The following is a 12,798-nucleotide window of genomic DNA, read 5'->3' as shown; positions in this document are numbered from 1 at the left end:
CAATTATTTTTAATTTCGTAAACAGGATTAATTTTGTACAAGTCCTTACAAATATAGTAAATATCAAAAATACCCTTATAAAGTTCAATTTTCATATATTATATTTTCAAATATATTCTTCTCAATCACCAGAGGTAATAATTATAATTATGTTTTAATAAATAAAACTAAACAAATTAATGGTTAATAATTTATTTATCGAGTTGTTAAATTTGATAAAATTTTTAATCTAACTAAAAATAAAACTTCAAATAAACGAGTTAGAATTTGAAGGGATCCCAATAAAACAAGAGGCTTAATTACAAATGTCACCCTGAAGATACATCAATTATATTTCGGCATAAAAATTGCGTCAATTATACCCCTTACACTTCATCACTGTTTCAAATTGGCCCAAAAATCTTAATTAATCAGCAAATTAAGTTGTTGAACTATACTGAAACTAGTTAATATTAATATACTACATTATTTCAATTTAGAAAACTAACTTTGGTTGATACCACCTAAATTATTTTGATTATTCGTTTCCCCACCTGAAAATTGACATTTTAAGGTGTGTAGTGCAGAGAAACACTGTCGCTAGATGTAGGATAAAAATCTGCCCCTCATATCCGGGCTCAAAATTTTTTGCAAGGCCCATGACGTGGACTTGAATTAAATTGGAGAAAATTAATTATGCTAGGGGCCTGGCATAACTTGAACTCAGAACCTCTTGCTCTGATATTATGTGAAATAACCGTTTTACTTTAAAAGCTTAAGCTGTTAGAAAACGGTGTTTATATAATTTTATATTTAACAAATCCACATCCAAATCCTATTGAGACTGATAAAGTGCGACATAATCAGTGGTACATTGTTCTCATTAGGTTTTATATCAGTTACTTTTCATAAACTACCACTGCATCATTCAAATTTTGAGCCTGGAGTTGCTAAATCCTTTAGCAATGCATCTAGTGTGAGTTGGTCCAGAATTAACCAGAATTTCAAATGAGGCACATTCTCTTTTAAAGACACTTCCATTCTCTATATATGTTGTATGATAATCTACTTAGTTACTCTGTTCTCTTTGGATGATCTGCATATGTTACATCTTGAAATGGAACTGCGCTTGTGATCCTGTGAAGTTCGTCATACGTCGTAGAAGTCTCTTTGTAGAAATCTACGAAGTAGTCTTTGCTCATTCTCCTGAAAACTTGCCGACTAGATCGCGGGTTTTGTTTACCAATATGTCTGTGTTTTATCAACTTTTGATTTCTTATAAGCAGTGGAAAAACTAGCTACAAGTGCTAGAGCGACTTATGTTCTTACCATCATCTGTCAATTTGCATTTGTTCATGCATCAGACATGTGGGACTCTGTTTTCCCTTGACTTCCTCAAATAATGCAAGAAAATTCAGCACTCACAGTTCATTAACCAACAAAAAGGGAAAAACAGATTGCATTAATTGAAGCCTATAAACAGATTGCACTTCACCGCATTACAAGTTGCCGAATATAACGGGGCGCTTTTACACCGCCAATGTCTATAAAGAAAAATATATAGATGATGTATACATATGTTAGCTTCACTGTAACAATGAATGGTTAACTTTACATTACATTTACATAACCCCCAAATAAAATCACCTGTATATATGAGCGCTAACACTATCTCGCGCTTCCTCGCACTTTCTCACGCATGCTTATTTCCTTCAATCGCGGCAGAAGATGCAATGCCTGAATCCGACGACGGTATCGGCGGCATCCGACAATCACTGAAGGGCATCCCTGAATCAACAAGCGGCGGCAGCGACGGTTCAGCATTGAGCAGCCAGTCATAGTAACCAGAAAAGCCTTCCTCATCTAGCACTGGCAGCAGCTGATCCAATGAGCCTGCTTCGTCGACCACCGTCTGCAATAACAGCTGCTGGTCTGCATTCATCATCTCCGTCCACAAACCGTGATACGGAATTGGCTGCAGATTAACGTCGGCCGCCATCCCAAGCGCACTGTAATCGGCAGCATACGTGCTTGAAGAAGTGCCGACGTCTGCCGGGGCCCCGCTAGTCAATGTGATAGAGTCGGCGTATTCTGGAGCTGCACTGTAATAGCCGCACTCCCCGACCTCAAAAATATCATCAGCATTCGTCGTCACCAATTCGTCGCCGTGATATGGAATTGGCCGCTGCTGATCAACACCCATAGTCATCTCGGTCGAACTGTTGGAGAAAAGGTTGACGGCGTCGGCAGAGAGGTACGTCGGCAGTGCAGAACCGCAATCAGCAGCAAACTGACGCGAAGGGATGCCGGCAAGGGCTAGGGCCTCATCAGTAAATGTAGAGGAGTCAGCGAATTCGGTGCTATCATATTCCAGGCCGGCCTCGGAAATCTGTGAGGGATGGTGGGCCCGTCTGATGACGTTGCGAACGGATGCTGCGATATTGGTTTCTGCCGCAGGTGCGCGCACCGCTTCCTCCCGCTTTCTCTTGCGGCTCCTCGCGATCTCTCGTGCACTCCTCTTGATGCAGCACAGGACCGGTTCTTGCGATTCCCCCTGTTTATAATTCGACAAATTAAGCGCCGAAATTAAAGAAAACGTGATCTTCAGAAAAAAGGCAGGCAAGAGATCATTAATCAGCGCATACCTGTTGGCGCGCCCCCTTGTTGGCCGTCGACGGCAGCTCATATTCGTACATCACGTATCCTGTCGTCTTCTTGGATGGTTTCGTGGAGCAGTCGTCGTCGCCGCCGCCGATACAAAACGAGAACATCGCTTTGAAGCCGACGACTTCGCCGCGGGCGGACACGATCTCGTTTTTCCTGGTTTGGCCGGTCCACGTCCCTCCGCCGGCGGTGCGCTTCACGCGATTCCCGTGCCGCGTCCTCTTGGTGAGGAAATACCCGATCTCGCCGCCGTCGCCGAGGAGGCTCCGTGGATCCGTGGAGTAGACTTCGGCCTCGACGACGTGGTCCCACCGCAGGCTCTGGCCGGTGGCGTAGGCGCGGAGGTAGTGGACGATGAGCTGCTCATCGCTGGGGGTGAAGGTGAAGCTGAGGGCCACCGACTCTTCCGACTGCGACCCCCACGGCCGCAGCGCCGTTCCGAGGGGAGAGGGACGGCATTGCTGCGCCATGTGTCCAAGAATCCTAATCCAAGAATCCTAATCGGAGTCGAAGGAGGAAGCTCGCTGTGGGTTTCTTGTAGGAGACGAACGAGGGTTCCGCAAGAAAAGCTCGAGAAGGAGACGAGGGTGAGAAGGGAGTGAGCGAGAGAGAGAACAGAGAGGACCGTTATATTAGTGAATCCTCGCGCGCGCGCCGCGCCCTTTTTTGGTTTAAGATCGTATATGGGTTTCGGATCTAGGACTCCTAATCGGACTCCACTTGATCGTAATTAACAACGGTAATCAGATGATTCTAATTATTACACGGCGTGATCAAATTTTTTAAGTTTACCAACGCGTAATTAATATTGCACTAGAGGCAAGAATGGATAACGAATTAGTTCCACTACGTGCCCACGAGTAGGGATGTTAACGGGTGCGGATATTCTTTTGGAATCCGAATCCCAACAAAGTGGATTTACTTAATTTCAAAAAGATATAAAACAAATAAAAATAAAAATATGACAAATTTGGATTCCGGGTATAAATTTTATCTATATTTGGCCTGTATCCAAATTAAATTTCTATTATATAATATACGTATATAAATATTTGCTGTTATATTTGAATTTATATTTTAAAAATTTAGATTTAATATAATATATTTTGAAATATGGTAAAGAGAAATAACAATTTCGGGTTCAAGTTTTCGGATTCGGATTCGGATTTCGAATTTTTGCTTGAGTTCGGATTTTGATGTGGATTTTTAAAATCTGTCGGATTTTGATTAAGGTTCGGATTTCAGGTTTGTAGTTGGGTTTGGATTCGGATTTTTAAAAATTCGATCCGTTGACATCCCTGCCCACGAGTTTGAATTGACTTTTCCAGACTTAGTTGGATTCGGGCCACTAGGGATGTCAATGGGTATGGATACCCAAAATTTTATCCGAATCCGAATCCGAATGAAACGGATATATTCGATACTAAATGGNGGATATGATTTTAAATATAGATATCAAAAATAAAAATCCAACGTATATGGATTCAGATATAAATTTTGACTACCCTATCCGAACCCGAGCTGGACCTGAATCCGAATTTATTTTACATTATATATCTAAAAATAATAATTAAAAAAAAATANTCTTGATGCAGCACAGGACCGGTTCTTGCGATTCCCCCTGTTTATAATTCGACAAATTAAGCGCCGAAATTAAAGAAAACGCGATCTTCAGAAAAAAAGGCAGGCAAGAGATCATTAATCAGCGCATACCTGTCGGCGCGCGCCCTTGTTGGCCGTCGACGGCAGCTCATATTCGTACATCACGTATCCTGTCGTCTTCTTGGATGGTTTCGTGGAGCAGTCGTCGTCGCCGCCGCCGCCGATACAGAACGAGAACATCGCTTTGAAGCCGACGACTTCGCCGCGGGCGGACACAATCTCGTTTTTCCTGGTTTGGCCGGTCCACGTCCCTCCGCCGGCGGTCCGCTTCACGCGATTCCCGTGCCGCGTCCTCTTGGTGAGGAAATACCCGATCTCGCCGCCGTCGCCGAGGAGGCTCCGTGGATCCTTGGAGTAGACTTCGGCCTCGACGACGTGGTCCCACCGCAGGCTCTGGCCGGCGGCGTAGGCGCGGAGGTAGTGAACGATGAGCTGCTCATCGCTGGGGGTGAAGGTGAAGCTGAGGGCCACCGACTCTTCCGACTGCGACCGCCTGGGCCGCGGCGCCGTTCCGGGGGGAGAGGGACGGCATTGCTGCGCCATGTGTCCAAGAATCCTAATCGGAGTCGAAGGAGGAAGCTCGCTGTGGGTTTCTTGTAGGAGACGAACGAGGGTTCCGCAAGAAAAGCTCGAGAAGGAGACGAGGGTGAGAAGGGAGTGAGCGAGAGAGAGAACAGAGACGACCGTTATATTAGTGAATCCTCGCGCGCGCGCCGCGCCCTTTTTGGGTTTAAGATCGTATATGGGTTTCGGATCTAGGATTCCTAATCGGACTCCACTTGGTCGTAATTAACAACGGTAATCAGATGATGCTAATTATTACACGGCGTGATCAAATTTTTTAAGTTTACCAACGCGTAATTAATATTGCACTAGAGGCAAGAATGGATAACGAATTAGTTCCACTACGTGCCCACGAGTAGGGATGTTAACGGGTGCGGATATTCTTTTGGAATCCGAATCCGAACAAAGTGGATTTACTTAATTTCAAAGAGATATAAAACAAATAAAAATAAAAATATGACAAATTTGGATTCGGGTATAAATTTTATCTATATTTGGCCTGAATCCAAATTAAATTTGCACTATATAATATACGTATATAAATATTTGATGCTATATTTGAATTTATATTTTAAAAATTTAGATTTAATATAATATATTTTGAAATATGGTAAAGAGAAATAATAATTTTGGGTTAGTTTTCGGATTGGGGTTCGGATTTCGAATTTTTGCTTGAGTTCGAGTTTGGATATAGATTTTTAAAATCTGTCGGATTTTGATTAAGGTTCGGATTTTAGGTTTGTAGTTGGGTTTGGATTCGGATTTTTAAAATCCGCCCTTAATCCAACCCGTTGATATCTCTAGGGGTGACAACTTGGAGACATTTAAGTTTTTTTTTCATTGTGATTGTTAAGAAAAAAATTATTTTTTAAAAAAAATTTAAAATATCTCGATGTTTAGATTTGGTAGAATAGTATATTTATTTTATTTTTGAAAAATAATTTGAAAGTGGAGTATGGTGTTCAATTTCTGACATTTAGTCATGCTCCTCATATTACAAATATATAATTTTTTGAGTAAATCAAAATAATATATCGGAAAAGATATTTATATATTCAAAGAGAGCCTGAGGGGTTGGTAGGCAAAAATTCTGAAAAATAATTTCTATATAATTAATTTTGGGTTAAAAAATTGATTTGGCCAAAACGTGTTAGTAAGAAAGCGATTTTCTCTGAAATGATTTAAAAAAATTGTTTGGTGAATTTTTTTACTCTTTGCAAATAATAATTTTTTGCTAAATTTTATTTTAAAATTTGAATATGACATTCGAATATGACAAAAATAAACTTAAAGGACAGTATAGCTACTGATAAGAGTTGATTACACAACAATGTCTTAGAAATAATACTAAAATATGATTTTAACCTTGTTTTAAAATTAAAATATGATTTGTAATATGTAGAAAAAAAGTTAAAGTATGAAAAACATATTTTTTTAAAAAGCTAGTATGTGTTAGCCAAATATTAATTGACCCTAAAATCAAAAATAAATGAATAGTTGTTTTTCGATTTGTTAAAAATTGGCATCCAAAATTTAGAATTTGTCATACAATATTTTAAATTTTTAAAATAAAATAATTTAATTTATGTTCGGTTAATTTAAAGTTACCACTATTAGATAAACGATTAGAAAAATAATAAGGAATGCACACCAATGATATTAAAAGGTCTTTTTGATGTCGAAATTCAACCTTTAAATAAAATATAATAATTTTTGTATTTAATTGGTGCGAAAATAAGGGCTAATTTTTTAACATTACGAATTAGATCCATCTATATATTAATATTTAAATTGATGGATTATAAAAATATAAATTTTTTATGTGGTGATTCCAAAATATTTAACCCTAAAAAAATTTGTGAATTTTTGTATTTAGGTTTTATTTTTTTAATTACCATAAAACATACTCAAATGGATTAAAATTTTAAAATATCTTCATATTGCATGACAATACAAAATATAATTTTTATATAAAATTATTTTATTATTCTTCATTTTTCATTTGTCACTATAAAATAAATGGGAACATATAAGAGGCTAAGACGTAATAATTAATTAAGAGCAAATAATGGTTAAAAATGTATGGAGCCCCGAGGTTTGGATATTTCGAAATAGGGACCTACATTTAATTTTTAGGTTAATTACACTAGTAGTCTCCAACCTTTGCACCAATTTCACTTGGTCCCCAATCTTTTTTTTTTGCAATTGAACTCCTAATCTCTTGATTTTATTACAATTACGTCCCAATCGTTAAAAAACTATTAAAATTAACAGAATCACCACGTCAGCGCTATATTGGCATACTTTTGCATTTAATTTAGGTCCTTAAACTTTGCACGTTTTTCACTTTAGTCCCTAAAAATAAAAATCAAAATTTTAAATTTAATTTAAAAATAATATTAAAATTAAAATGTTAAACTAACAAGAAATTAGAATTTTGAATTTGAATTTAAAGCTGAATTAAAATTTTGAATTGAAATTTAAATTTTTAATTGAATATAAATTTTGAATTCAAACTTAAAATTTAGATTTAGATTTTAATATTGATATTTCAATTTACATTTAAAATAAAAATTTTGAAACCAAAATTTAAATTTAAAATCTGAATTTAAATTTAAAATCATATTCAAAATTTTGATTTAAAATTTTAAATTTCAATTCAAAATTTAAATTTGAATTTAAGATTTGATTTTAGTTCTAAGTTTGAATTTAAACTTCGAATTCAAATTCAAAATTTGAATTTAAAATTTCAATTCGAAATTTGAAATTAAATTAGAATTTAGAATTCGAAATGAGAATTTGAATTTAAAATTTAAAATTTAAAATTAAATATAAAATCGGAATTTGAATCCAAAATCAAATTTAAAATTTAAAATTTAAATCTTAAATTAAAAATATTATTTTGAATTTATAAATTAATGGATTAATTACACCATTGGTCCCCAACCTTTACACCGTTTTTCAATGTGGTCCCCAATCTTTTTTTTTTTTGCAATCCGCTGACACAGCGCCACCGTGGTACTGACACGATGCCTCCGTGGCGCTGACATGGCGTCTCCGTGGCATTGATATGGTACTGACGTGATATTTTTCGTCAATTTTAATATCTATCTAACGGCTGGGACTTAATTGTAATGAAATCAAGAGATTGGTGAGTTGATTGCAAAAAAAATAGGTTGGGGACTAAATTGAAAAACGGTGTAAAGGGTAGGGACCAATGGTGTAATTAACCCTTAATTTTTTGATTGAGGCCCCCTCTACTTTTAGAATTAACTGATTTTAGCCCAAAATAATTAGGAATTTTCTCAAATTAATCGGTAATTTCGCCGAATTTAATAATTTAATTATTTTTAGTAAATAAAATTAGACTAATTAATAGTTAATAATTAACAGAGCTGTTAAATTTGATAGAATTTTTATCCTAACTAAGTAACGCAACTGAAATAAAAAATTAGAAGTCCAAATGGAGGATTCTCTTAAATTAATTTGTTACTATTAGAGAACCATTAAAAAACTATTTATTTTTTCAATTTTACCATCACAAATTATATCCCTCAAAAAATTATAACAATATAATATAAGAGGGGTAAAAAGGTGAAAAACTAACCACAATTAAGTATTAACTTATGGTTAACTAAATTTTTCTAACGAATTCTACTGGTAGGGACATATTTAAAAATATCAGGACTTTTGCAGGAACAATATATAAAAGTTGAACTTTGTAGAGATATATTTGTCATTCACTGTATTCGTAGGAACATGTATAAAATTATTTCTATTTAAAAATTTTAAAAAATAATTAAAATTCAAAAAGAAATCTATGTAAATATTCTTTTTCATTTTTCTTCCCCCGCTTTTAAAAATTTATATTTTACACTCTCAAAATTTCCACCGATGCATTTAGATTTTATTACTATTCTATCAATTTCTTAAATTTATACTGAAAATATTTTTAAAAGTAACAAAAAAATATTAAAAATTATTGTTTCTTACAAAATAAGTAATAACAATTTGGTTTCTTTATCCTGTCCATTAACATCATAATCTTTTGAAAATATTTCTGAAATTCTAAACTGACAAAATGTAAGTTTTTAAAAGTCAAAAGGAAAAAAAAAAGATATTTATAAAAAATTCTTTTAAATTTTAGCCTAAAAACATTTGTTTTATATTTGAACTCCTGTGTCAATTACCTCTTTTGCTAAAACTAGTATCTGACCCGTGCGATACACAAGTAATATAATAATATAAAATAACAAAAGTTATTATGTGATGATAAATGAAAAATATTATATGAATTCATGTGCAAAATAATTTACATTTACATATTGATGTGCAAAATAAAATGAAAACTAAAATTGATATGAAAAATTATAAATGACATTAATATTTAAGCATATAATGAGATCAACTAAACTTTCATATTTGACACAAATTAGAGTAAGCACACGTATATGAGAGACATACAAACTTTTAAGATTAAAAAATATATAGATGTTGGTCTTTAAGAAAATATAAAGAAAAAAACTTTGTTGCATGAAGATGGTAATGTCACGCCCCGGGGTCCCCTTTTTGTTTGAAATACAGCGGAAAAGCGTTTGAATTTTTTTTTTTTGAAAACCTGACCCCAGAGTATGCCAGATCCGCCACAAATACAGGGAATCCACTATTCACACGGACAGAGTCTCCCCTGTACTTGCACGGCGTCACACAAGTACAAAAGTACAAACAGTATACAACCACAATCAAATGAATATATAGATAGCTATACATTCATACATTTCCCATTCACATCACAGTTTTACATTCGAGGTTTAAACAGAAATCCACAAAAACCTTTTGAAAGCTGTTTCCTACACAGAAACCTTTATTCTTTTAAAAACGCTACCACGAGGGGTAGAAAATCTTTTATTTTACAAAATCCAGAAATCCACCTTTCCAAATATAAATGATTACTGAACCACATAAACCAACTAAACTATATATCAACAGAAATACCGAGGATAATAACTAAATCGAAATAACCTGGGTTGGAAGCTCTATCGACCGCTACACACGTGCCTCACGTCTCGTCCCACTACTCATCGCCCGCGATACCTGAAAAATGGTGGGGGAGGTGAGAACATGTAAACATGTCTCCCCTCCCAGTGGGTACCGCAAGCCGAAGAAGGCGAGGAGTACTCACCGGATCAGGAAGAGATAAACAACAGTACGGGTCAGTAGAAAATACAGTAGCAATAATAATGAATGAAAGAGACATATATATGAAAGAAAGTACAACTACCGCTACTGTAATGAACAACTGAATGTATACATGTAACAAGACTATAGTAGCAAGACAATGTAACGAAAGAACTGAAGATATACAAGTGACCACTGCTACTATAGTTATATGCGTCAACCGGACAAGTAGTCCAAAAGTACCCAATCTAAACCGCCGTGTCGGTCTAAGGACCTCAGGCAAAAGCCACTACCTGCTCGCACCTGGCATGTAACCCTAGCACAAAGAGAACACCGCTGGGCTCACGGGTCGGATGTACGACCACTTTTCCGGAAAAGAACACCCTCCTGCGGGGGATCAACCCGCTGGTGTACGTGAAATGCACTCGAGCTGTGGCGATCAATGCGGATATGATCAATAGCCAAATGTCGGCAACCAGCCGACAATCACCGCCCCTCGGGGCAAACCGACCAATAGGTCATCAAACTATATAGAAGCACAAGAAACGACTACTCAGGTCAACTAAGAGGGAACAACTCAACATCCTACCAAAGGTATACAAGCACTGACTACTAAAGTCAACTAACACATATGCACGACGAACTGACGAATAGGTCACCAGAGTATATCAATAGAATCCCGAATTACCGTCGGCCACTAGCCGACAATCCAACCCCTCAGGGTACACCGACCTCATAGGTCATCAAACGACAGGACTCACGAAGCTGACTGACTAGGTCACAAATATGCCAAATAGTGGAACTGTGTAAACTATAATCATCCGTCGGTGCTAACCGACAATCCCACCCCTTAGGGTATACCGACCTCAAGGGTCATCGAACGATGTACGAGAACCGACCAATCAGGTCACCGAAACGAAGTACCAGAACCGACCAACCAGGTCAACAGATACAGAATGCAACAACCAACCAACTAGATCAACAGATACGGAATGCAACAACCGACCAATTAAGTCAACAGATACGCATATAGATAGAACTGCTCTACTCCTACTCGGGATACTAAGCATGCAAACAACGAGTAGTGTATAACGAATAAACAAGGGTGCAAGGCTCAATATACTATGCGATAGTAACAACAGAAGAGTAAGGGTAAGAAACCATCACCGAGCGTGCACCACTGTACCGACGTCGGATCGAAGTACCCACCTGTACAAATGCTGCGCCTGTCTCCTGACTGCAAAAGGACGTCAACCGGACCTAAGGAAGGTCCACCGGGTTAGTGTCTAACCCACAGCTAATAACCACTAAATCCACAACCTACAAGCAAACCCATGGAGATCGGTTTCCCAAACCGATCGCCGTAATACGCCGGAAGTCCCGTAATCGCACGGGGACTCCGCCGGGAGCCACGAACTGTCCCGGAACATACCGACTCGAGCTACGAGTCACCTGCTGCCACTAAACATAAATAATCGTGCATCATGGCAGCGAACACAACTCCTCGTGTCGAAACAATTATCGTCGGATAATCGTTTCGATTCGGGTTCCCGGAAGTGTCTAATTCGACACCGGAACCCACCGTCGCTCACCCGTCATTTCCGAACTCTCGAAATGACGCAAGTGACCAGCCAACAAGGCTCAGCGACTACGCAAAAGCTCACGAAGCACCGTCGGAATAATTCCGAACCGAACCCGCGTTCCGTCGGCGGATTTCGCCGAAAAACGCACCGGAAATGCATTTCCGATCTTCGCAAGGGTCTGGGGCCTTGGACAATCAGTCCAGAGGTTATCCTCAACCAGCACTTGCTGCCAACAACAGCTACGACGAACCAAAATGCATAAAAGCCCGTCCGAATACCCGAAATCGCATTATTTCATGCGATTTCGGCGCTTTTATGGTCCGTCTGCACAAACCAGAAGTGAATCAGCGAAGCTGAGACACCCGCTGACAGGTCTCGGCGTGCCGGAAGCCGTGCTCACCTTTCGGAGCAATTCCGGCCACTGTGGGACGCGCACGAGCGACACGAAGTTCAACTAAACAGCGCGCACTGAAACTAAAACGCATCTAATTAACTCATCCGGAGCTCGCTGACCCTAAATGAGGTGAGCATTGTGATCAGGACTGACTGACGATCACCGTGCTCACCTCCGGGGGCATCGGAACAGCCCCGGGTCGCAGGAACAGTGATCTAAACAAGGAACTAGTGCGCAGACAGGCTGAAAACAGCTTACCGGACAGGGTGGAGCTAGGGCACGGCCGGCGGCTGTCGGACGGCGTGCGCTCCGGCAAGGGAAGGGTGCGGCTGGTCCAACGGGTCCGGGGAACCTGCTGGCCGGCGGCGGGAGGCGGCCGGTGGCGCGGCGGAGGAGATCAATTCCGCCAACAGCTCTCGGGTTCAAGGCTTCCCGGCGGCGCGGCGGCGGCCGGAGGAGGTCGGGGCGACGTCGATCCGTCGTCGGAGGCCGAGGGGGTCATGGTGCACCCCTCCGTGGGCGGCGGCGTCGTGCGGTGGCCGAGGTGGCTCGGCCTCGGCCCGCGCAAGCTCTGGGCGGCCGCAGGGTGCACGAGCGGCGACCGGCGGCGCGCGGGGACGACGGGGAGGCGCGCCGGAGGTCGCCGGAGGTTCCAGGATGGCGGCGCGGCCAGCGGGGAGCGGTGGCGGCGCGCGGATGCAAAGATCACCCAGACTCGGCCTGGGTGATAGCAGGTGACCGCAGGGAGCTGGGGCGGCTCCGGCGGCGTGCGCA

At 39.6% G+C, this 12,798-nt stretch overlaps 1 protein-coding gene across 1 annotated transcript; it reads right to left on the bottom strand.

Annotated features, from left to right (window-relative positions):
• LOC109728368 (NAC domain-containing protein 19-like) lies at positions 4,342–4,848 on the bottom strand. The gene has a single exon (XM_020258761.1). It carries the CDS (start codon positions 4,846–4,848, stop codon positions 4,342–4,344), a length of 507 nt encoding a protein of 168 aa, XP_020114350.1.

This window comes from Ananas comosus, linkage group 23, assembly GCF_001540865.1.
Source record: "Ananas comosus cultivar F153 linkage group 23, ASM154086v1, whole genome shotgun sequence".
Classification (NCBI taxonomy): domain Eukaryota; kingdom Viridiplantae; phylum Streptophyta; class Magnoliopsida; order Poales; family Bromeliaceae; genus Ananas; species Ananas comosus.
The sequence above is the reverse complement of the archived record's forward strand: the minus strand, read 5'-3'. Positions and strand labels throughout refer to the sequence as shown.